The sequence below is a fragment of the Mus caroli genome, chromosome 1 (assembly GCF_900094665.2).
Source record: "Mus caroli chromosome 1, CAROLI_EIJ_v1.1, whole genome shotgun sequence".
Taxonomy (NCBI): Eukaryota; Metazoa; Chordata; class Mammalia; order Rodentia; family Muridae; genus Mus; species Mus caroli.
Window position 1 is genome coordinate 28882564 of NC_034570.1, and position 24889 is coordinate 28907452.

General features: G+C 43.9%; 1 protein-coding gene across 3 annotated transcripts in view; it reads left to right on the forward strand.

Moving 5' to 3' along the window:
• Dst (dystonin) overlaps nt 1-24889 on the forward strand; it is a 398187-nt gene that overhangs the window by 192287 nt on the left and 181011 nt on the right. For all 3 annotated transcript variants that reach the window (XM_029481652.1, XM_021175158.2, XM_029481658.1), the window contains 3 exons: nt 6120-6209; nt 8306-8383; nt 9617-9709. In XM_029481652.1, the coding sequence (XP_029337512.1) occupies nt 6120-6209; nt 8306-8383; nt 9617-9709 (261 nt within the window). The remainder of the gene's footprint in view (nt 1-6119; nt 6210-8305; nt 8384-9616; nt 9710-24889) is intronic.

Genomic DNA, 24889 nt, shown 5'->3' on the forward strand with positions numbered 1-24889 from the left:
GAAATAAATACCTAATTAAAAAAAATTAAAGTAAAAGTTAAAAAAAAAAAAAGAAAGAAATAGGATGAACGCATAAACAGATTCCACGGTTGCACACATGATGAGAGCCGTCTGGGAGTGAGCAGTTCTGGGTGACAGCTTTGATTCCAGTTGATCTAGGTATTCAACAGAGAAGCGTACATTTTTTAAATGACAGGATGAACATAAACCAACGAGTCTCAAGGGGCGGGACTTCAGAAACAGCAACTGAGGGGCAGACAGAGGCCCGTTATTGAAGTTTGTTCTTGTTTATCCTCTAGTTACCATCCCAAGGGCAGATGTCTTCTCTCTGGTTGAATCAGGAAGGAGAGTACTTCTATGTTATAACTCTATGTCCTGCTCTTAGGGATTTAAATAAAGGAAGGCTGAGATTGTTTATGATTCTGCCTCCCACTGATCCTAAGTTTGTTTAGTGGCCTTCAGAGCTGCTTCTTTTTTCTTCTTTTTGGTTTTTTTTGAGACAGGGTTTCTCTGTGCAGCCCTGGCTCTCCTGGAACTCACTCTGTAGACCAGGCTAGCCTCGAACTCAGAAATCCACCTGCCTCTGCCTCCCAAGTGCTGGGATTAGTAATGTATGAGCTGGCCGGTCCCCCAGTTCCCTCTGTACTCTAATGTTACCTCACATGTCTTTAAATGGGCAGCTGCTTCCTTTGCTTGGTACCTGTTACACAGTTTTGATCCTCTTTACCCTGTCCCCACTACTTGCTCTTCTAGACCTGACATGCCGCCATCTTCTTTGCTAAGTTCATAGAGCCGGGACAGGATAGAGCTCCCTTGCTCCTTAGCATGCGAGTCTATCCAGTTCCTGCTGGAATTTCTTCACCGTCTGCCTTCTCAGGTTGAAGATTGTAGCAGACAGCACTCTCTTACATGCGTCTCTATCTTTAGGATGTCTTAGCCTATGGTTTGAGTCCAGTGCATACTTACTGAACTGAACCACTGCTACACATATGCCTTGATTATTATTACTCTTGGTGGTCACGTGGTTGGATTGAGATATAGGTAGAATATTAGTGTGTTTCTTGGTGTATCTGGGAGGGCAGTTCCAGATACAAAAAAGGAAAGACCTGCACTGATTGTGGGTAACCCATTCTAACAGGCTGGAGCTGTCTCTGGCCCCCTCCCTGGATCAGGCGTCCTCCCTTTCCTTCCTGGCTTCCTTGATGGAGCTGCTCAGCTGTGCCACACCCTCTGTGCTGTGGCAGCCTCTGAGACCAAAAGTAAGAATAACTCTTAGCTCCTTCAAACTGCTTCTTTTGGGTACTTTTCCTGGCTGTAAAAGAGTTGTCATGTATAAGATTCGGAATTCTTGTGGAGTTTTTCTAGATTAATGAGAGCTAATATGATGCCAAACGTCTGAGAAAGACAGTTTAGAAATCTGAATACACAGGTGTGGGAAGATCCTTCTCTTCGCAGTTGGATTTGAGTTTTAGCTCAGGTAAATTTAACAAAACAGAGCTGTTGTGTGTGGGCTTATTTATTTATTTATTTATTTTTTTAATCAGTTAATCCCTGCAAGTAGCACGGGTCTGCCATATTTACCCCTGCTCATTCAGCACCTCCATTCGTTTTTTTCTTCCCATTTCCTGTTTTCCAGTCTGCCTATTTCCTTCCATAGGATAGTCTCCTGAGAAAAAGATGAGCGCTCCCTGTGGGTACATGGGAGGTTCAGAGCAGTACACACATTTTCAAAAGCACTGGAAGCCAGAGGTGGGCCTAGGAGCATAGGCCTTTAATCCCAACACTCTGCAGGCAGAAGCAGGCTCTGTGGACTCTGTGAGTCCAAGGCTAGCCCTGTCTACATAGTGAGTTCTGGGATAGCCAGGGCTACATAGTGAAACCCTGTCTCAAAAACACAACAGAGAGAAAGAGACAGACAGACAGACAGACAGACAGACAGAACAGAACAAGCACTGGAGAATTCTGGGATGATTGTGTGACACAGAGGAAAGGCTGTCTCCCTCTTCTGGGTGCATAACTTAACCCCAGGGCATCAGGATGCCTTATGTTGCTCATCATTTCCTTGACTGTTGATTGCGATGGTTTATGCCTCAAGGGGAAAAGGTAAGGGGAACTGCATTTAATTTTAGATGGAAAGCAGAAAGAAGAAGAGGAGGAGGGAAAGGAGAAGGAAGATGGGGAAGAGGGAGAGGAGGAGGAAGGGGGGAGGCATATTGGCAGTTACAGTAGCTACCAGTGAAGTGCAGTTAGCAGGCCAAGTGTCTATGACTCAGAGTTTGGACAAAGTAAAACAGCTATGCCCTCTGTCTAGGCTTAACTATTTACTTCCCTGGTTTACCTTAATTGGCCAGTCGATCAGAGCCTGGAGTTTGACCCCTTATCTCATCCACTGCCTTCTCTTCTCATGTGTGGATTTGGAGCATTTTAAAGGGCATTGTGGGTGTGTGTATATGTGTGGGTGTGTGTATGTGTACATTTGTCTTTGTGTGACAGTGAACCTGTGGATTCAGAGGATAGCTTTCAGTAATCCATTCTCTCCTGCTACCATTTTGATAATAGCAATGGCATGTGTTTTTCTTAGATTGGGGAACACAGGAGCAAGGCTGCCTCTGTTCTGGTGCTGAGGCTCTAACCCAGGACTCACAACCCAGGCTCTATGCTGAGCTTCATCCGCTGTCTCAGAGTCAAGGGCATGGTGCCGACATTATTTCTTTGGACCATGAGACAAGAACAATAGGAAGTAACATGGAGCCACCACTGTTGGCAGCATTACAAAGTTTACTCTGATTTTTTTTCCTCTCCTAAAAATGTTTAGAAAATTATGTTCCCAGGCTTGAAAGTAACTTCTGTTTTATACATTTTCCTTTAACTTAGCAAGTCATTAATTAAAAAACAAAAACCAAAACAGTACCCCTGTCATGAGAGCACAGACTTTGGTCTCTGCTCGGAACTCCAGGCTGCCCTCTCTGCACTGTCCTATTGCAAAGGATCATGGGGTCAGAGTGAGAGGCAAAATTAAAATGAATACAGGTTCCAAATTCTTGTTTTTCTTCTTAATTAGTTTCTTCTTTTCCAGTTTGGTTTTATGTGATGCAATATTTTCCTTTTGAAGCATGCTCAACTTTTTTTTTTTAATCATAGCATAAATGTAATGGTGAGAAATGACATTTGCTTCTGAGAAGTTTTCTGGTGAGGAGAGCTTGGTGCAATCTACTAGCATGGCAAGTTGTGAAATTGCCTTTCTATGAGATAAGTGTTCAGAATCACACCCCAGCTTGCTTAAACTGTCCTGGATGGAAGATGGCAGGAAGTGGAATGTGGGACGTAGGAGGACTCTCTGTCTGGCAGGATCCAGCTGAGGCCCCACCCCTGCGCACATGAGGGTTTACCACTGTTCTGTGGGCAAGGATGTTAGATTGACAACAAATTTATTTATTTTGAGAGATGAAGCAACTGGCTGAGTATCACCAGTTACATGGTGCTGTTGAGTTACTGGGTGGTCCTGCTCAGGCATCACCAGGTACAGGGTGTTGTTGTGTTACTAGGTGGCCCTGGTCAGGCTCCCTTAGAGTAAGGCTGCTTCCTGGCTACACTGCAGACATAGGGGAAATACACAGGTGCAGATGCACAGTGGGCCTACCAAGTACCAAGTAGGCCTTACAGATTCAGGTTTGTGGTTTGGATGGAGACTGAGAATCTCTATAGGGCTCTAGTATGCAAACAGAAAATTACAGTAGTGCTTTCATTCTATTAGGATACACACATATGCCTGTGTGTATCATGTATGTTCCCAAAAACATCCTTGACTGTGTGTGTGTGTGTGTAAGAGAGAGAGATGGTAATGTGTGTACACCATGTATGTGTTGTGTATTTTGCATGTATGTTCCTGAAAAGGCCCTTGAAAAGTATTTTGCCGCTGAATTATAGTTAAGACCCTGAGAGGATTGTCAATTCAAAATTGCCAATCAAAAAAGGTATCGTGAGATAAATATGCCAACAGAGCAGTAACACTTTCATAACTGCCTTGGGTAGTTACAGATTTTATAAATGAATATTACATAAAATTATCTTTCAAATCACATTTTCCCACCCACCAAGGAGAAAATATTCTAAAGCTTCCTTTTACTGTGGTGAAATCTATGTCTGTTTTAGTGATACTCTGTGGGAATTGGGAGGTCAAATTAAAACTTCAGTTTGTAAAGAGGGAGAACTGGATTGCAGTAATTTTCTCTCACCATGTCCAGCAGTTCCTTAAAGGAACTTGGGCCTACATTTTGTCCATGTCTGTCAGTATGATGCCAAATGTTTATGTGCGTGTTCAGAGACCTTGTGACTGGCAAAAAGGCCCAGGCACTGGGCATAGAAACAAGTAAATTTAAGGGGCCACTCCTGGGGAAATTTCTTCATTAGTCACATCTACTTTTAACACTAATAAAATAAATTGCAGGGCTGGTGAGATGGCTCAGTGGGTAAGAGCACTCGACTGCTCTTCCGAAGGTCCAGAGTTCAAATCCCAGCAACCACATGGTGGCTCACAGCCATCCATAACGAGATCTGGCGCCCTCTTCTGGAGTCTCTGAAGACAGCTACAGTGTACTTACATATAATAAATAAATAAATCTTTAAAAAAATAAATAAATAAATTGCAGTGGGATAGGAGTGTGGCTTGGTGATAGCTTTCTTGCCAAGCATATAAGGCCCTGGGCTTGATTCTCGTGTAATAGGCAAAATAGAGAGGTTATAGCACGTGCATACACACACACATGCACACGTACACGTACACATATGCACACACGTAAATGTATGTGCATGCATCTACGCAACTAAGATGATATAGTAAGTGGCATTTAAGCTCCAGTTTGGGGAGTAAAGACTTAGCAAGCTCTTCAGTTTCGTTTGGCATTAGGCTTTTCTTGTACAGTTTTGAGCACAGGTGTCTGTCACTTAATTGCTTTATGGTGTGTGTTTGCTTAACATGTGATTCACACTTAAGAATGTAGAGAATTTACTGCAGAGATGGGCAGGTGCTGGGATTGTGCCCTGGGTAAAGGAGGTGGGGTTCTTCTACAACAGTGGTTCTCAACTTTCCTATGACCTTTAAATACAGTTCCCCATGTTGTGCTGGCCCCCAACCGTAACATTATTTCATTGCTATTTTATAACTGTACTTTTGCTACTGTTATGAATCTTAATGTAATATCTGATACGCAGCATATCTGGCAGGTGACCCCTGTGAAAGGGTTGTTTGATCCCCCCAAAGGGATCACAGCCAATTGCTGTCATACATCTTTTCTTTGGTTCCTTTCCTGTGAGCATCTCAAAGTAATAGAGTCCCGACTTGCAGAAAGGTGAAAAATCTGGGAATGTCTTTGCCCCTGTGGACCAGCCATCTTCTTGGCCTGCTGTGATGTTTGTCTGTGAAGCACAGATCTCATAGTGGGCAACTTATTACTGAACTGTCCCTGGGGAGCAGACTAGTCAGGGTCCTCAGAGAGCCTCTAGTTCTAACTCCATAGGCTCTGGTTAGGTGAGGGAACACAGGAAGCTGCTATAGGCTGAAGGCCAATTTCACATTAGTGTGATTTAGATTCTCCAGGGCAGAATTTAAGTTGTGAAGGAGATTTGGATAGACATCTCCTAACCTAGGCTTTACTTTTAAAAATTATTTGAAAGAGTTACAGGAAGTTGTAGAAATGGTACATAGAATTCCGGGTCCTGTGCCCCAGCCTTCATTGATGGGTCTTTACAAAGTGCCTCTTGATCTGTTGTTATGTGTTAGATACTATGAAGACCAGCTGAAGGTAAAAATACAACTCATTGTTAAGGTGGCCCTGGTTGTGTCAGGGATAACGAATAAAATCTGTAGGCCTGTCATATTGTAGTACAGGATAATATTCAGCTTGAGATGTTACCAAGTAGTACTTCTTGTTGTCTCTATATACTGTCACCCTGAAAACCATATTTTTAGGTTTTAAATTTTCAACTATTTTCAAGTAATGAGAGAATAAAACAGAAAAATAGGTGCGTAGGTGAACACCCCGTGAAGCATGTGTCTGTTATTAACCCTGCCTGGTTCGTTCTGAGCTACAGAACTAAAGATGGCCGCTTTGTCGCCTTAGGTTCGGAAGCACGTGAACGATCTCTACGAGGATCTGAGGGATGGGCACAATTTGATCTCCCTCCTGGAGGTTCTGTCTGGAGACACCTTGGTAAGTGTGCGCTTTCCTGATTTCTTTTGCCGAGCTTATAATTCCATACACACGTGAGCAGGGCGCCTGCAGCCCAGACATTAGGCATTTGCAGCATCCTCTCAGACCACGAGTTCAGCCAGAAGAAGAGAGTCAATGCTGTTCCGTTGCTTCCGCATCCATCTTCCTGTGACCTGAACAGGGACCTGAAGATACCTGCTTTCTCCATAGGCTCTATAATTAACATACCATTTTTCTTTCTGCTTCTTCTTTTTATTTTTTAAACCTTTGAGTTGTTTTGTATTGACTTAAAATCAGTCAGAGGCGCTGTATAACCACACATGGAAAGACTTGTGTATAGCAAGGGAGTAAGTGTCCTTTCTGAGAGCTGGGCTAAGCCAGGCATCGCCTCCCTTTGTGTGACCATTGCTCCCTTGTTTGGTGACCTCTTCTCCCCCACTGCATTCCGCTCATGCTCTTGTTTTCATTCCCGGTCTGTCTGTCTGTCTGTCTCCTTGCTGTCCTGTCTTCTGTCTGTTATATTCATTAGCCGAGGGAGCGAGACTTTTTGAAGACCTTACGGTTGGTGAGTGCAACAGCAGCATGCGAGTGTGCGCAGCATGAGGAGGTGGAGGATGAGGACAAGGGGGTAGGTGTCACCCCCGTAACTCACTAACCTAGCAGGGCCGTGTGTGCAGGCGTGTGCAGTGCTAACCCGGCAGGCCGGTAACTCATGGGCTCTAGCCAAAAGACAGGGACCCAGGCCCAGACAGGTGTGTGACGCGCACGTTCACAGACTGGGCAGAGGAAATGTTTTCTCTTTAAATTTACCTTCAGAGCTGAAATGGCCAACATGTTCATACATTACTGTGCCCTGCTGTTGTAGAGTTTTTTATGCTCTGTATAAACATAGGGCCCTGATAACTAGTATGCTAATCTTTATGCACATTTGTTCCCTTCTGGAATTGACTTTTTGAACGTGACAACTTACTGCCCTTTTTGAGGCATAGGGGTGCTCACAGTTTCCTTTAAATCAAACTTATTGGCATAGATGGCTGTTCTTTATCTGTGGGGCGCAGAAGGGGACAAGACTTTGTCTTGTGTCCCATAGAACCCACAGGGCGGTCTAACTGACATTTAGCTGACACAGGTGAGGCGCCTTTGCAGAGACAGATGAGCGTCTCTGGCCTCCAGCATCCCACCACCCTGATTTCCATGGGAGTCGTGCTTCTCTAGATCCAGCTGGTGAATACCCAGCATCTCTCTCCCCTGATACTAAACTTCCTTTCCCTTTGTGGTGTGCTGTCTTTTTATCTCAACACCTTGGGTGTCAGCTCGTGGATGAGAGGGAGGGAGTCAGTCTCTTCCACCCATTTTGCTCTTAGACCATTTCATGGGGGAAATTCCAGCCCCTTTTCTTTTTTTTCCTCTGCTAATGTGGAAAATGGCAGTAGGGAAAATGGCTATGATTTGACACTTTTCCTGAGACTAGGAAAACAGTCACATCCAGTGTAACACAAAAGTACACAGTCCTTTCTGCTCGTGTTCCATCCCGCTTCGTGTAAAGACTGGATGCAGTGAAATACAGAGGAAACGTAGCGAGTAGTGTGAGCTGCTTTTCCCTCTCCTCGGTCACTGCTAAACAAACCTCTGTCTTTCTCCTTAGTGTGTTTTTTTTTTAATGTACTAAATGCATGTTTTACCATTCTCATAAATCCATAAATACAATGAGAAAACTTGTCTTGATAATAGTGTATACTCTAAGAAGTAAAGTAGAGAATTATGGTTATCTTTATGGATTCATAGCTAAGCACCAGTTGGCCAGGATTGTTCTGCTAGCGAGCACTAGAAGTCTCTGTGCTCTATGGCTTTCCTTTTGTTTAAATGAGGCATCTATAGAGTAAAGCATGTGTCTAAGATATATTTAGAAAAGGCCCCATTCTTCAAATTCAGTCCCAGATAAAAGAGAAGAGTTAAAAGCCTCTTTTTAAAAAAATGTTGTGCTTACTTAACAAATAGTTTAAAAATATTAAGATGAGCAGAAAATATCTTTAAATTCGCATGGTCAGTGGTGTTACAAACTGTAGTTTTTCACACCTTCCATTTTCTGTCCTTAGCCCCGGGAGAAGGGTCGGATGCGCTTTCACAGGCTACAGAACGTACAGATTGCACTCGACTATTTGAAAAGACGCCAGGTATGAGATTTTTCAGACTCTAGCGTTAAGTGATTATTAAATAAGTCTGCCAAGGAATGAGTCGTGGTGTGTAAAGGGTTAACTGGGTCTGAACTGTGTCAGTTATCGTGTGCCATTACTGAGGCAAATATTTAACAGTGTTTTCGGATGCCTGTTGCTGGGAAAAAGAAGTCGCATTAGATGTGAGCTCAGAAAAATAGTGACTAAGAGGGGCTAAGTCTCACTGGGGGAATTGGGTTGCATCTGCCTAAGCAGTTAGACATTTGAATAGCAGCAGTGTTTCAAGAATGTGGGTGAGAACCACAGCTCCAGGGTAGGGGTGGGCAAGTTAACACTTTGCACTATGTTTCTTAAAATATTTCCATAGTTCACACCTTCCTTCTAGAAGTCATGCTAGCTGGGTTCTTACTCCTGGTATACCAGTCTGCTCATCGTCATACGTAGATAACCGGCTCAGTCCGCTTTGTGCAGCTTCTGTGCTGTGTAAATCACAAAGGACAGGATTCATCCCTGGTGGTTCTAGAGGCTGAGAATTGGAGATCAAGACAGTAACCCTCTGGATCTGGCAAGGACAGCCTGTGTTCTTACATGACAAGGGACAAGGATGGCAAAGTGTCTCTCTTCCTCTGTCATGCTCCCTGAAATAAGGAACAAAGGTGTCCAACATGATAACATATACATTTTGGTGTTCACTTGAGGTTCTCAGTTCTTTTGTAGAAGTGAGTGTCAGAGACCGTCGCACTTACTGAATGTTGGAGCTCAGCAGTTGATAAGCTGTGGTTCTGAGGATTGCACAAGTCTTTGATGCTTGCTCAGCTTCTAGAGACTCAGTGATTTAAGTACGCACGATAGAAATACATACGATAGAAAATAAAAATCCTCTGTAGTAGATCTACAGGTCGTCAAACTTGGTTCATTTTCTGCTTGATTAGAAGAGTAAAATAAGTTCCATTTCAAAAGAAGATTGTCCCCTAATTTTAAGGTCATAAATATCCAGGCGCCATCATCATATTTTTGACAAGTGGTCACTTTCAGTATGTGCTCTACAAGGAAGAGCCCCAGCAGTACCAAGTTTGGGCTTAGATGTGTTTGTCATCTAGAGTGTGGAAGGGAAGGCTGCAGCACCTGGTGGCCTTTGTGTTCTTTGTATCATTTAGCTGTTTCCTTTGTAGGCGACGAGAACCCGTGTCTGGTGTGTAATAATCGCTGTTTCTCTCTCTCACCTACAAACAGGTGAAGTTGGTGAATATCAGAAATGATGACATAACAGATGGAAATCCTAAGCTGACTTTGGGGTTAATATGGACAATAATTCTGCACTTTCAGGTGAGTCCGCGTTGTCTTTGTTGCCGTCGTTATGTCTCGCGGCTGGTTTTCAGGTGGTCCGTGAGAAGGGGTTTGACATCCTTTGAGTGCTAATGGATTTCAGGGTAATTTCATAACAGTACCTCAGTTACTCTGATCACTCTGTGAGGATGGCGACTTGTCTCCTGGTCTCTGTGAGCTTCTGTGTCTGCCTTTAAAGGCCTGCTGTTGTAATCTTAGAGTTGAGAGGCAGGGCTTTCTCTATCATAAATGCAGACATGTTTCTTTGTTCTTTGGGCAGAATTACTTGTGTTAGCCGTTTAAAGATTTTATGACTCAAGATCCTTAAAAGTAATTTTATCCTTATTGTAAATAAATTAAATTTCCTTTGGTAGGCACCAGATGGCAGTAGGTGTACTCTAAAGAGCCAGATTAGAACACTACCATAAACAGCTGTGCCTTACGTAGATCTGAGGACAGTGATTGCATTTCAGAAGAAATCTGAATTTGATTTATGGTGACTCCTCTTTGCAACTTGCTTTAATTTGTTAACTGCTCATAGTCTCACAAGATTTTGTAAGACCCTCAGTAGTAGTGGGTTGTCAGATCTTGAAGGACGAAAATAAACAGCTTACCTTCAGAAAGGAAGTGGGGACTTAAAGTCAATCTTAAAAAGGAGGTAGGGGGAGTAAAACCTATGAAAGTAGTACTGGAAAAAATAAAGGAGTTTGTTTGGGAACCAGATCTGAGCAACATGAAAAGGTCCAGAGAGGGTGGCTAGGAAGCCCCAAGGCCTGATAGGCAGCTGGACAGTCCCAGCAGTCAGGAATTAGAGGGTGTCAGGTACGTGGAGGCACGGTCTTAAGCAGCCTGCCTATTGGACTGCAGTCAACGGGGCTGCTGAAGTCAGGGCAAGCCAGTCACTAACTAACTTCAAGCCAAGACTGCACAGCAGTAAGGGTCGTCCTTTCTAGAAGATCCCACCCAAGGAGGAACTAAGAGCCCAAAGCATTAAACCCAGGCAGGGAGGGCTTGCTTGTGGGACACAAGCAGCCATTCTACCAGAATTGTATGACATCTAAGTAGAAATGATCCAAACATTATATTCATGCAGACTGCCTCAGTTGTTTTAGGCCTCGGTGGATTAGGCTCAGTGCTTTTTGAATTAGGGTTGAAACTACAAGGACCCCAGATGGGAAAGTCTGATGCCCTCCCTGGAGGGAATTGGCTGCTTCATCACAGGGCTGCTCAGACAGGTTCTGTCTGAAATTTAAGTGGAGATCACTAGGGGGCAGTTAAAGGGCCTCAGAGGAGGGACACAGAATTTTATTCTTTGCATTTTTTTACTCTTTGTTGTGATGGCCACTCTAACAGGCTTGAGGAGGGAAGTGTGTTTAAACAAACAAACAAACAAAGTCGGACTATTGAGATGGCCCAGCGGGTAAAAGCTCTTCTTGACAAATCTGAAGACTTGACTTTGGTACCTGGAGCCCACATGGTAGAAAGAACTGACTTTAAATGGCTCCCTGACTTTAATAAGTGTTCCCTCTTCCAATAAATAAAATAATGATTTTAAAATTAAATAATTCTGTGTCAACGAGATGGAAATGAGGCTGTCATAGTGTGTATGTGGGGGGTGGGGGGGAGACACAACAATGCTTTCAGACAGGAGGGATATAGGCCAGGTGGGGATAAAAATTTTATCTAAGAGGTGCTATTTTGAAGAAAGAAAGAAAGAAAGAAAGAAAGAAAGAAAGAAAGAAAGAAAGAGAAAGAAACAAACAAACAAACTTGGCCACAGAGTATAGAAAGTGGAGAAGAGAGCTCAGGTTAAACTTGAAGAAATCACAGCGTGAGATCTGGGGTGGTGGTGAGTGGAAGATGTTCTACCGTCCGGATGGGTTAGAACGGTTAGTGAGCTGTCCTGTGTTCCATTCTGCTGCAGAGCAATCCTGAGATGTCAGGGAATTAACAGCATAGAAGTGGCCGATTCTCTGTCAGAGAGAAAGGTCCTTAAGAGGATGGGGCAGGAGCAGGTCTTGCTGTGGAAACAGAATAGGAATATTCAAAGAGATGTGTAAGGCAACAGAAAAGTGAATGGATGAAACCTCGGAAGAAAAATGGGAACATAACGGGATGGTCAGCAGTCTGAAATGCTGCCGGAGGCCAGAGAGAACGGTCCCTAGCTACTTACTGCAGGAAGAAGGAAATAACGGATGGGGATGTCGGTAAATGGGAATTAGAAGAAGTAGAGCATATAGACTCTACATTTGAGGAACGTTAACACAAAGGGTCGTTTAAGAATGACATGTTAAGTCAGCCACTGCTTGTGTTTCCACATCAGGGATTAGGGACAGGAGGACTGACAGCTTGAATATGGTTGTTTGGGTAAAATGTAAATGAAATAAAGCCTTTCTTGCTGCTGTGCTGATTGTCGATTAGAACTCTTGGCTGTGCCCAGGGAAAGAGTGGTGACTGCCCTCACGCACAGTGTTACGGTCTTTAGTTCCTGTATTCATTGTATGAATATGACAAAGTTTGTCACTTCTTGCAGAAGTGGTAGGTTTTTAAAATACTGCTTTTGAGCATCACAAACTGGATCTGTTTTTCAGTCTGGCATTCAGAAAGTAGGAATTATATTCCTGGTGGTCTCATATCATAAACCACTGTATTCGAGATCATGATGAGGTTCAGTGTGCTGTCTATTAAAGGATTCTTTAAAGTTAGTGTAACCAAGGGTGGTATATCCATCGGCAGCAGAATTACAGTTCGAAGTGTCTGAAGCAAAGTTTAGCGTCTGTGCCAGGCCTGGCAGGGCATTGGAGAAGAAGGCTGTAAAAGTACCAGTTACCAGGCAGATGCAAAGGCTGAGCCATTTCTGGAAGGGAACAGGGCGTGTGACCTAACCATGGACAGTTGCTTAGTTTGGCAGGGCCGGAGGGAAGGGTGGAGGGTGTGCCAATCTCAGCCTGCTTCCCCACCCTGGCAGTACACACAGAAGCCATTCCACATTCAAACCGTGTTCCGTTGTCATTGCACATATTGAAAACTTAAGAACAAACAAACCTAAGACATTTTTCCCCCTCGCCTTCACCTAGCACATCACTGGCTAATGTTTAATTTTCTTTCTAAATGATTAAGAAAACCCTTACGATACAGATATGTTACAGACGTCTGTAACATCAGTGTGTCAACTTGACCCTTGACTGGATAGCCCCTCCTCAATGAAAGGCCACCTCAGGAAAGGCAGTTACCCACTTTCCAGCTGACTTTGGCTTGTGTGACAATATCTTCCCTGTCACGCTGACTTCCTTTGCACCGTGTCCGTGACTCAGGGTTGGGAATACAAACAGCTCAGAGTATTGAGTCCATACCGATTCCTTAATTTCCCACCCTGACCCTGCTAAAGCTGTTTAATATTTAACCCAAGTGCAATTGCAGAGCGTAAAGTTTAACTGCCCTAATGCATGTGTCAGAGTGCGCGCACTTCCTTTAGCTAAGCGCTCCGCCTTTAAATCCCTTCACGTAGTTATTAGGTCATGTGGCAATCCTGTCCTAGTGAGCAGATAATCAGAGATTTATGATTTGAACACTATCTCAAGCCATATTAAAAGACTAGCTTTAGAAATAATTGAAGGTATTTTCGGCTTCCAGTATTTATCTTCCCTTCATCCAATTGTTGAATCCTATCTTTATGCTACTTTTTTCTGAGTTAGTCTTAACACTAGAGACTCACAAGCTTTTCATCTATTTGTGTGGGGGCCCTAAAATTAGTTGGCGTTTCCAGGGGAGGCTCCCTGAGCTTGAGTGTGAAAGGCACTTTGAGACTGAACTTGAAGGACACTTTGCTAGCGAGTCTCTCAACTGTGTTTACTTTCTGTTTGCTCAGCTTCAGAGGTTAATGCAACTGTTGATAGGGTGTGTGTGCATTTCAGAAGGCACAGTGTTAACTGGAGGGAAGGCCGTGGTCTCTGTAGTGAGCCTCGGGGTTTGCCGTGGAAGTTCACTGGTGTCTGATTTGACTGTGAGCAGTCATGTTTGTCTGAGAGGACTGGTGGCCAGGAATGAGCCACAGTGCCTAATAAGACACAGGACCGGCTGGCAGGAAGCCACAGCATTTCTTGCAAGTGGTTTTCTCATAAGCAACATGGCTTCGGGCTGAAGAGGATGGTCACACAGCCTGCTAGGAATTACAAGTCAGAGTGGAGTCTCGGGACTTGGTGGAGCGGGTCCCTGGAAGCCCCGGATTTTGAAATGAGTGAGTTCGTGGAGCCGTGAGTGCCCGTGAATCAAATGGGGAATGTCTGTGGCTGTGTGCGGGCTGAGAAAGAAGAGCCGTATTTCGATCCTGCCAAAAGTCCCTTGAGTCCTGAAAAATTGTCTCCTGGGAGAAAGTATTTCAGAAGAAAGCCTTGCCAAAAAGTTGTCGATGACACCGAGCCGGTGCGGCAAAGCAGTGAAAGAGAAGACAAGAAGGGTATCAGTCAGCCTGCCCGGGGACAGCCAGCTGTGTCCTCCGGAGAACTGCCGTGGGAGGACCCTGCCACAAGCCCCACTAAGGAAGATGCTGTGCAGCTGGGGAATAGGGCAGCCACAGAGCACAGTGACCAGAAACCTCTGCCCAGCTCTGTGGACAGCTGCCCCCACCGAGTGACAGTTTCCTCTGCTCAGGGGAGATACTCAGAAGTCCATGTTAGCATCCCGGACAAGATAATTTCAGAAGAAGATAGCCCTCCATATTGCCCAGAGACGGAGAGACACTTGGATGATGTCAACTCAAAACACAGAACATTCCTGAGAAAAGACGATGTTTCTCTTTCCCAAACGGCAGCCAGCTCAAGTCCCATTCTCTGTGTCACAGAGAAGTCCCTCAAAAACAGTGCACTTGTTGGAAACCTCTCAAGAAGCTGTCACAGTGTCCCGGAACAGGGTAGCGAAGAGAGAGGTCACCCTTTCGGAGTACACCGTCTTCAGCTCACAAAAAGGAGGCACCATTCCCTCTCTTCTGGTGTGTCCTCTGTCTCCAAGGATGCACCTAGGGATGATGGATGCCAGGTAAGCCACACTGGAGTAAGTGACTGCCCCTCCTCCCCTTCACACCAGACTCCAGTGTAGCAGCTCCTCAGAAATGCCCTCTGCATGTTAGGCCGTGTCAAAGTTAAAGGGTTTTCAGATGTCAGCACTGTGACTTTATCTTGCGTGTTACCCATATTTCTTAACCTTACATTTTATCCTTGTGTGACTTGGGAAAGCTCTGGCTCAACAGGACGCTTAGGCTGGATGTCTTTCATTCATGGCTTTTGATTTTTCTTTTGTAATAGCCTATAGAAACTTAGCTCTGTGATAGGTAAACGTTAAATAAGAAAACACTTGAATAGCCCAGTGTAGATAGCAGAGAGGATTTTGATGTTCCCAACATACACACAAAAAAAAAAAAAAAAAGAAAGAAAAAAAGAAAAAAGACAAACATTTGATACTATAGATGGCCTAAAATGCCCATTTGATTATTGCCAGTTATACACATCATACACTGTAGTCCCCAAATAGGTTCAATCACCCTGCCAATAAAAATAAGAAGTATTGTTTAAAAAGGACTATGTAGTGACCCTGTAGCACACGGTACAGTCCTCCACGTTCTGACTTCTGTTCTATAGTCCAAGAGGCCAAATTCCAGCTCTCTCTATCAGTTGTCATGCATAGAACATTCACATAATTACTTTCCATCTTCTTGTGTGCTGAGGGCAGAGGCAAACATTAGCTTACCCAAATACCATGACCCCTGTTTGACATCAGAAATTGTTGGGGCAGCATGTCATTGGGACTGGGATGTGACTCAGGCTGCCAGGAAGCTGGGCTCTTTTTCCCCGACATTGATAATTTACCTTGGGACAAATTACTTATCTTTCAGATGTAATTGGATCAGGATAATGCACTTCCCTGAGAGGTGTGTTACCTAAGCGACTTCTCAGAGTTACTAAATCAGGGCTGGGCTTTTTGGTTTTGTTTGTTTGTTTGTCTGTTTGTTTTTGTTTTTTTAACTTTATCTTTCACCCAGAAAGGTCTGGGTATAAGTGGTATCCATGATGCTCAGCTTCCTGGGCAGGTCTTTGTGTCACCAGTGTGGGTCCCTGGACAGAGACCAAAGGAGATTTTACTAGAGTTCATGTGCATAGTCATTGTTGACGTTGGTGACTGAATTCCTGTTTGTGTACACCACAGGCCTTGCCAGTGTTCTGCCTCATGAAGTTCTGTTTATGTTTTACACTGGTTGCATTTTAAAAGGAAAACTAGCGGTAGAGGCATTCTCTGGGCAGGTCTGGCATGAAGGCCAGTGCATAAGAAAGTAAATCGGCTGCCCATGTTTATGAATGTCACTTGCTTTAGTGTCTTACATTTATCTCCCTCATAATTTGCCATCAAGTAAGCTCTGTGTGGTGGTCTTTGTTTTTCTTTATGGGGAGTCACTAAAACCTGTTTCTTTAATGAGCCTTTCTTGTAATTCCCATGTCAAGGGTTTTGTGATCTGTTCTACCAAATGAGTTTTTTTCTTTTCTTTTTTTAAAGTTTCATTGGAAAATACATGTGAAAATATCACAAGCCTGTCAGTTGGGTTTGTTAAGTGACTGTGCTACAGTGGTGTGTGACTTAACTGACAGCTGATGTGCTAAGTGACTGCACTATACTGGTGTGTAGCTGACTGTTGGATCTCCTAGATGACTGTGCTGCAGTGGTGTGTAGCATCTCCTTGATCAAGGCAGAGGGAGGTAGCTACGATTTGACCTGAGTTCCTTGGCATTTCGTCTCCTTCAGTCCCGATAAAGACTGTTTATCTTGTAATACAGAAAGAGTCAGCGCCAACAGCATGACTGTTTGTCTGGGGCCATGCTTCTTGTATCCTTACAGGTGTTCTCTTGTGTCAGCGTAAATGTGTTTGATCAGAACTGCCTACCTAACTGTGTTACAATGGACTCTTTGCTCTTCATGGATTTGATGTAGGTGACTGCCCTCACCCCTACATTAGTATTTTTCCTCCTCAGAAATAGCTTGTGAGCTACACAGCCATTGTTCATCTACCTCAAGTTATCCTTCATATTTGTCTCACTCGATTCAGTCCTCCTTGCTGTGTGTGCAGGGTTGGCCTTGAGGACTTTCGAGGACTTTGAAATAGAATAGGGAACATTTCTTTGAGCTCCTCTTAACCTGGTCTGAACTGCCCTGGTCTTGTGACATCGATCATTTGCCATGCAGATGACCAGCTTGTCTTTCCTTTAATCCCTTGTGATAATATGCTGAGAGGCATTCCTGGCTAACGCTCCCCTTCTGCACATGCCCGATGAGCATCCCATATGCACACATGTGTATCGGGACAGATGGCTGATTGTAAAAAGGGATGGTGAATATTAAATTTGTGTGATACTTTGAGATTGGAAAATGCTTTCAGACATGTTATGTCTTTGGATTACTGTAGCATTTGTATGAATTAGGCTAAATAGGTGGTCTGCATACAGAATGAAGAAAAGAAAACACAGAGATTAAATAGGTTCTAAGATAATACAACATAATACAGTAGCTGACTTAATGGCATGATGTCTATTACATTGTCAAAGCTGTTCTGCCTAGGAGTGGTTGCTGATCTCCAACCCAGCTGAGACAGGGGCTTTGCTTGAGCTCAGAAATTCCAGGAAATAGTCCACTATGCCCAGGAGGGATGTGGACTGCTTGGCATAGAAGCAGTAAGCCATCCCAGTACAGAAATAGCACTGATCAGAACTCATGTGCTTATTCGTAATGCTGTTGTGTCTGTGAGTGGCCATTGCACCTTATCCTGGGCAGCACAGTGAGGCTACTTTAATTTAAAGCAAGTGTACTGAGGGAAACTGCTAGAAGAGATGAGAACAAGAACTGGTGTTCAGAGGGTCATTGGGGAAGGAAGGATGGAGTGACTGACACAGGCAGCAAAGCTCAGGTGGTTCTAGTACACGGGCTGTCTCAGTGCCTGCGGTTAAAAGGACCCCCGACTGTGCACACTCCATGTGTCCTGTATCCTGTGGCATGGTACCTGCTGTGCACACTCATGCTTACAATACCCCTTAGCATGGGCTCTACCTTCACCTGCTAGCTTTTCCCACACACAGTTTTTGTTCAGTTTCACAAAACCCACTTCATCCCAGTCTTGTTAGGTGGACACAGTTGCCATCCCTTGGTTTCTCTCCTTACAAACCATGGGTTCTCTAACCTAACCATGTGTGAGATTAATGCGGGTAGATTCTTGAAAATACAGATCCCCATGTGTCATTCACAGTGTTTCCAATGTAATAAACGAAGATAGAGCTCTACAATAGATTAGCATGGTCAGGGCAGAGAGTACAGGTGTGTGCATGTCAGTGCATGCCTCTGTGTGTATCAGCTCTGAGTTCTTAGAGTCATCAGAAAGAAAGCAGTATCACTTGGCCATTAGCACTTGGGTGATTTCCTGTTCTTTCAGACACCATTGGAACAGATCATGGTCTTCTGGTAACCATGTTCTTTGGGTCCTACTATGTGCTAGGCACTTTCCCCACAAGATCATCTTTTTAGAAGATGCCTGGGAAGAGGTTCTAGGTGAGGCTCAAGAGGTTTAAACAGACTGCTCAACTCACTTCACGTTGACTTGAAGCTGTCCAAGCTGGGCTGTTGACCTGATACATGCCTCCTTTTCCTGCACGTCTTTCCCAGTTTTACCTTTCTGTAACTTCTTGTATGTAAATATACACTTCGCAATTTTCAGTGATTCCTTTCCCCTTCTTCCTTAGTCTAGCATATACTGTGTATTGTATGTTGGATTAAAACAAGACACTAGGTTAAGTAGAGTACCCTTTTCTTACCTTACAGCCCATTGTTTGCAGCAGATGGCGGGGACCAGGCTGTAAGCCTAAGTCCCTTACCTTAAAACTCAGGTTTCTGGATAGTGGTGGGGTTGAACTTCCTTCCCACAAAGCAGATGTATCAACTAATGAAAATAGCACTTCTGTGTGCTGAACCACCAGTCTTCTTCGAGTCAAGGACTGAACATGATCAGTGTGGCTCTTGTAGAGGTGTCGGCGGTCTCTGCCGACAAATGAAGAAAGGAGTTCTTTTATTGCATCAACTTTTATATTTGAAGCTTTCAAAAAATTGGAGTCATCTTAAAATGTAAGAGGAACCCAATATACTGAAATATATTTACTCATTATTTTTTCTCAGTGCTTCAGCTAACAGTGTTCATACTGAGATTTAAGGACTGTTAGAAACTCAGAGTGTGTTTTGTTCTGTCCTATGATAGCTTGAACTCTGTGCATCCTGAAGCTAAAGATCATGGATTAGCTGAGAAATCTGTTCCTTTCTGAACCATTTTATCTCCTTTTAATATGTGTGTGTTGATTTTTGACTGTTTGTAGTTATTTAATTAATGAAAATGTAATTTCTTAGAATTTGGTTATCAGTCAGCTTTACAATGTCCTATATTTTAAACTCTATGGAGGAGCTATAAAAGCCTGAGATTCTCTCTTTCTACCAAAGAAATGGGTGATTTTGTGTTTGAACAAAAATGAGGGAATTTCCTGGAGTCTTCAATTTAGCGTTGGTACTTTATTTTTAGTAAGTTTTTTTTTTTTGATCTACAAGCCCAGCCTGATTTTTGCCAATGTTTAGTTCACTTCTGTCTTTCTCTTAGCCATTTCTTTCATGTAGGCAGTTTGTAGGTTTGTAATCTTTACAGTTGTAAAATGTTTGAGCAACATTTTCACTTAAAATATTTTGTGGAACATGCGATCACCTTTTTTTTTTAAAGCAACTTGGAAGCAGCCACTAAAAATGTGTTGATTACAATTCTTTCTGCCAAAATAATTAGATTGCTTCTGAAAGAATTGTCTTTAGAAGCAACATCTTAACTTGAAAATATGTGCTGTGTTGACCACAATTCAGTGTGGAATTAGACTTTGCCTGACTGCAGTCGCAAGTGGTGTGAATCAGAGTTTAAGCAGCATTCCTCCTGGTACATTGACCTCAGTTTACTCTGAGATGTCGACAGGACACTATTGCCTCCTCATTTTATATGGAAGCAAATTGATGCCCAGAGAAGTCATGGGGGAGGGAGGGTGGGACTGAGTAGTAGCCGCCACGCTCCGGCCCAGACCTCCTCTGTGGACGTATATACCTGAGTGAACACTTCTTGGTTTAGAAGAGGAACACCCTGTGCTTATTCTTCTTCCCTAGCTATGGCTTTCGTTCATTCTTAATGCTGTTTAAGTTCTCACAAAGAATGTTTTATTCTAATAAAACATGCTAAGAAATCCGGTTTCTGCTTGACAGTATTTTTCCATCTAATCGAGTCTGAAGGTTTCTGTTGCTGTCATGAAACCTGACGACGCTGAGCAACTTGGAGAGGAAAGGGCTCATTCGGCTCACGCCTCTACAGCACAGTTCATCAGTTAGGGAAGTCAGAGCAGGGTCCTGGAAGCAGGGGCTGAAGCTGCAGCCTGGGAGGAGCTCTGCTCGCTGGCTTACTTCTGCTGCTTTCCTGTAGGACCCAGGGCCTGCAGCCCAAGGGTTGCACATCCCACAGTGAGACGGCCCCTCCCATATCAGTCATCCGTCAAGAACATGGCCCCACAGCTGTGCCCACAGGCCAGTAGGAAGCATCCCAACTTTCATTTCCTAGATTGCTCTAGCCTGTGTCAAGGTGACAGAAGACTAGCCAGCAAACTGTGTAAAGGGTTAAGGACTTTATGTCTGTGTAGGTCACCCTTTGACCAGGGGTCATTCATTCCCACGCCCACCATCTGTCTCAGAGGTCGGCTCCCATATTACTTGAACAAAGTGGTTCATCATTGGCAACAACTCTTAGAGTGTGGTAGAATACAGAACACATTGGAGGTCTTCATTCAGAAATTTAACGTTAGATCTTATTATCCTCATCCCTAAAGTGGGTGTGGCTCCCTGTCCCATTAAATGAGGTGACATAGAATTAGAGTGGATGCAGAGTGCTTCATGACCCTTTCATCATCCTTTCCTGTCCGGCCATCCCAGAGCATCTCCCACAGCACAGCGAGGCTGCTGCAGCCTGTGCTCCTTGTTGCCTCTCATCTTCTCCCTCTCTTCAGCCATCCCAGGTCAGTGCGCTCCTCTGCAGATGCCAGAGTTAGCTTCAAGCTTCTACTATTCACAGACATTCTCCTGGGGGAAGCCAGTTCTTGTAATCACCTTTGGTTGTTTACCCCTTTGTAGAATTCACTTAAGGCATTGAGTTGCTAGGATATGAGAGAATACCAGAGGCAGATCTGCAGGTCTGCAGGGAGGAGGGCTGCCAGTGAAGGAAAAATATCAGTTTATTTGAGATAGAATCTTTTACTATGTTGCCCATGTTGGGCTTGACTTTCTGGATACTCAAATAATCCTCCTGCCCCAGCCTCCTGAGTAATCATATGTTACCACATGCAGTTTACTAAGAGCTCTGTTTCTGTTTATCTTATGAGCCCTGTTGTCTCCTATTTATGTGAGAGAGCCAGGCATGTTAATGCCTCAGGAACCATGTGATGTTCTGGGTACTAGCCACCCTGTCCCCATTGAAACTGACACTCTCCCGTGCAGGAGAGCTTGAGACTACAGTCATGGAAGCAGAACAAGGGCCTTACAGGATGATGTCCACAGCAGTGGCTCCTGTCTCTGTTAATCCTGGAAAGTGATGTTAATTTAAGCAGTTGAGCAGTGGCTGCTGAGGATACGTCTGCTAATACAGTTTTCTTAATGTGGAAGAGAAATTTCACTCCTACAACCCCTGAGCTGGAATTTAGGGGACCTAGATCCAAGCAAGAGGTTAGACCCTTGGGGGGCTGGTGAGAATGCTCAGTGGGTAAGACCACCGACTGCTCTTCCAAAGGTCCTGAGTTCAAATCCCAGCAACCACATGGTGGCTCACAACCATCCGTAATGAGATCTGATGCCCTCTTCTGAAGTGTCTGAAGACAGCTTCAGTGTACTTACATTTAATTAATAAATAAATAAATCTTAAAAAAAAAAAGAGGTTAGACCCTGGGCACAGTGTCTTTCTTTCAGTTTGTTGGCCATTAAAGTGACAGCATTTCCCCAAGTGGCTCTGATGTTTGTCAGTCTGAATTCTCTGATTCCTTAATCTTCCGATCTATAGCCTTACCTACAAGAAACAGCTTATGTCGGCATTCCTAATTTTTGTGCACATTAATTATCAATTCGATGAAAGTTTAAAAAAAACACGTAATTATTTTTAAATACTAAAAATGTACACACAAGGCTAGGATATATAAGTCTTCATCAAAATGCTTGCCTAACTTGAGCATGGCCTGAGCTCAGCCTCCCATACTGAAAACAAATTAATAAAATGTGGATAAATTTTCAGGGAGTGTTGGCGCCAACCTTGGAATGGCCTGTGTGCATGCCATGATGATGACGATATCTGTAAAAATAGGCTGTCCCTGCTTCCCAGTCATCTGGTCTAGTTGACTTTGCACAGAGGCCATTCTCGTTCCCTGCTGACTCTACAGTGATAGCGTTCCTCACTTCCCAGTAAATGAGCCGTTAAGCAATAAACTGAGAATCAAATCGGGGAGCTAGCTGGGATACAGTAGTGGGTTTTCTTTCACCCCCCAGACCATGTCCTATCAAGCTTGGGAGGGCTTTCTTGCTTTTTGTTCTTTTAGAAAAATAATCAAGGTGAAGTTCAGCTTCTCTGCTTGATACTGGTTATTCTCGAATAGCCTCGGCTTCTGCTCCCTTTGAGGTACTCACGTGTGGTGGTCAGTTTATCTTCTTTTACTGCAAATCGACATTGATTGTTCATTCCTGCAGTGGCAAGGTTTGCAGAGATTCACGTGACAGTATGCAGTTATTCTGACTTATGCCTGGTTCTCCCTTTCTCTCCATCCCCACACCTCCTTATTAAGTAGACATCTAACATCCGTCTGATGGGTCTGTATTAGGCAGAATATGAAGAGAACATTCTAAGGGTACATATAGAGAGAACATTTAGTACATACAGCCAGATGTGTTCATATGATTTCATCAGAAAATCAGGGGTGGTGGTGGTTGTTACTTGGTTCTAGAAATATCAGCGGAGGCCAGCTGTGGTTGCAGAATAAAGAACAAGCCAGGCATAATGATGCACACCTTTAATCCCAGCATTTTGGAGGCAGAGACAGGAAGATCTCTGCAAGTTGGGGACCAGTCTGGCTTAGCGTATTCTTTATTCTGCAGCCACAGCTACACAAAACAAACAAAAAGAAACAAGAAGGAAAGAGAATAAACTGCACTGCTCATGCAGGTAGGGCAACCCTCAGCATAGATGGTTGTTAGCTAATCTGTAGGCAGGTTAGTAACTGGGAAATACTCTGTAAGCCAGCTTCTAATGGGACTCTGGGAAGTGTTTGCATTTGGTATAGAAATCCTGAAGACCGTTCTTTCTTACCTAGAATCATATATCAGAAGGAATACGTGTAGAGAGGTAGATGGCAGCTGCCACTGCAGACTCTGCTGTGCCCTGGACAGGTTTACTTCGTGAGGAACAAATAGCACTTCCTCGTTCATTCTGTGAAATTTTGATCGTCCTGTTCATCCATGTGTGAACGGCAGAAAGCACACAATGGTTGGCGTGTTTCTATTTTGGCACGCTCAATGGGTCAGAACTCTCACGTGTGAATGGAACTAGTTATATCTTGTGGATTTAAGGTAGAGCCTGTGATTAGCTTCTTAATTTTGACAGTTAAAACCGAAAAGGGACCAAAGCTCACAGAATTTGCCTAGTTGAAAAGTTAAATAGCATTTCCTTGTGTTAAAGGCTGGTGTCACTAGTGAATACGACGTCTTAAAAGCATACCAAAGACGTGACAGTCCATACCCTCAGATGTCTGTAGGGAAAGTCCATTCGGGAAGATGGCGGAGGTTTTGCTAAGGCTGGAATCACTGGAAGCTCAACCAGAACATCATTTTATATTGAAAGCGACTTTGAAGCTAACTTGGGCTTTGGTAGTTAAAGAGCCATCCCTCTAACCCTGGGTGGAAAACCGTTACAAATCCTCTCCCTTTGAAGGGACAGCCTGAGTATTTAACATGACTGGTTCTCCTTATGCTTATCTGTGAGCACAAGGACCTCCTTACCCACCCCCAGCGTTTCCTGGGGTGGATATTTGAGTACATGCTATGGTTGAAGTGGTCAGGAGTACCTGAGCAAGGCACTGGGGTGCTGAGTTGAAGAGACACTGGAGTACTTGTTGTTCATTGTATGAGAGTTGCTTAGGGTTGAGGGAGAACCAGAGAAAATGAACGTAGAGGTTCAAGATGCATCATGGATGACAGAGCTTTTGATGTGTGGGAACTGGGCAAATGGCGGGGCCATTCCCTAAGTTAGGAATGTTGTCGGGACTGCATGGCTCAGAATGAGAAGTCTGGTGTCAAACACATTGAATTTTGAAGGTCATGGCGTGCATCTTTGTGGGTATCTCTTAAGAGTGAGGGTGGAGCTGAGAGAGAGAGAGAGAGAGAGAGAGAGAGAGAGAGAGAGAGAGAGAGTGAGTGGGAGAGTGTGCTGGCAGTTAGTGTTTGAGATCGATAGGATTGGCTTGTTTCAGGCTCATACCAAGGATGCTGAATTTGAGTGAGTAAAGAAAGTGGAAAAGTTTTCCACATTAAGTGGAGATGAGGATGGGGCTTGTAGGATGCACTCAGATGCCTAACAGGCACAGATCCATGATTTTGGAGTAGAATGGCAGCATCCTTTAATGGGAAAAGTGAGATCTTTGTGACCCTAGGCACAGTGGTTTGAAAGCATCCCCAAGGCCTAGAGAACTTTGCTGAAGGTTGAGTTAGGATTGAGGAGGAGACTGGAAACTCAGTCAAAAGCAAGGTTCCACATCAGGTACTTAGGAGGCGTAGGTTGTCATGGGATGCGACTTCTGGCAAGTCTGGAGTTGTGGGAGGCAGATCAGATTGGGAGCCGTGAACCAAACACACACCACCTGTGGAAAGGCTCAGCAACTGGATGAGCTCGAGAAGCAGAAAAGGAGCCCTTGTGTTAGCCGTCGATGTGAGCCATGCTTCGTGACATAATCGAATGTGTATTTTTTTTTTGATTTTTAATATTTTTATTACATATTTTCCTCAATTACATTTCCAATGCTATCCCAAAAGTCCCCCATAGCGCCCCCCACTTCCCTA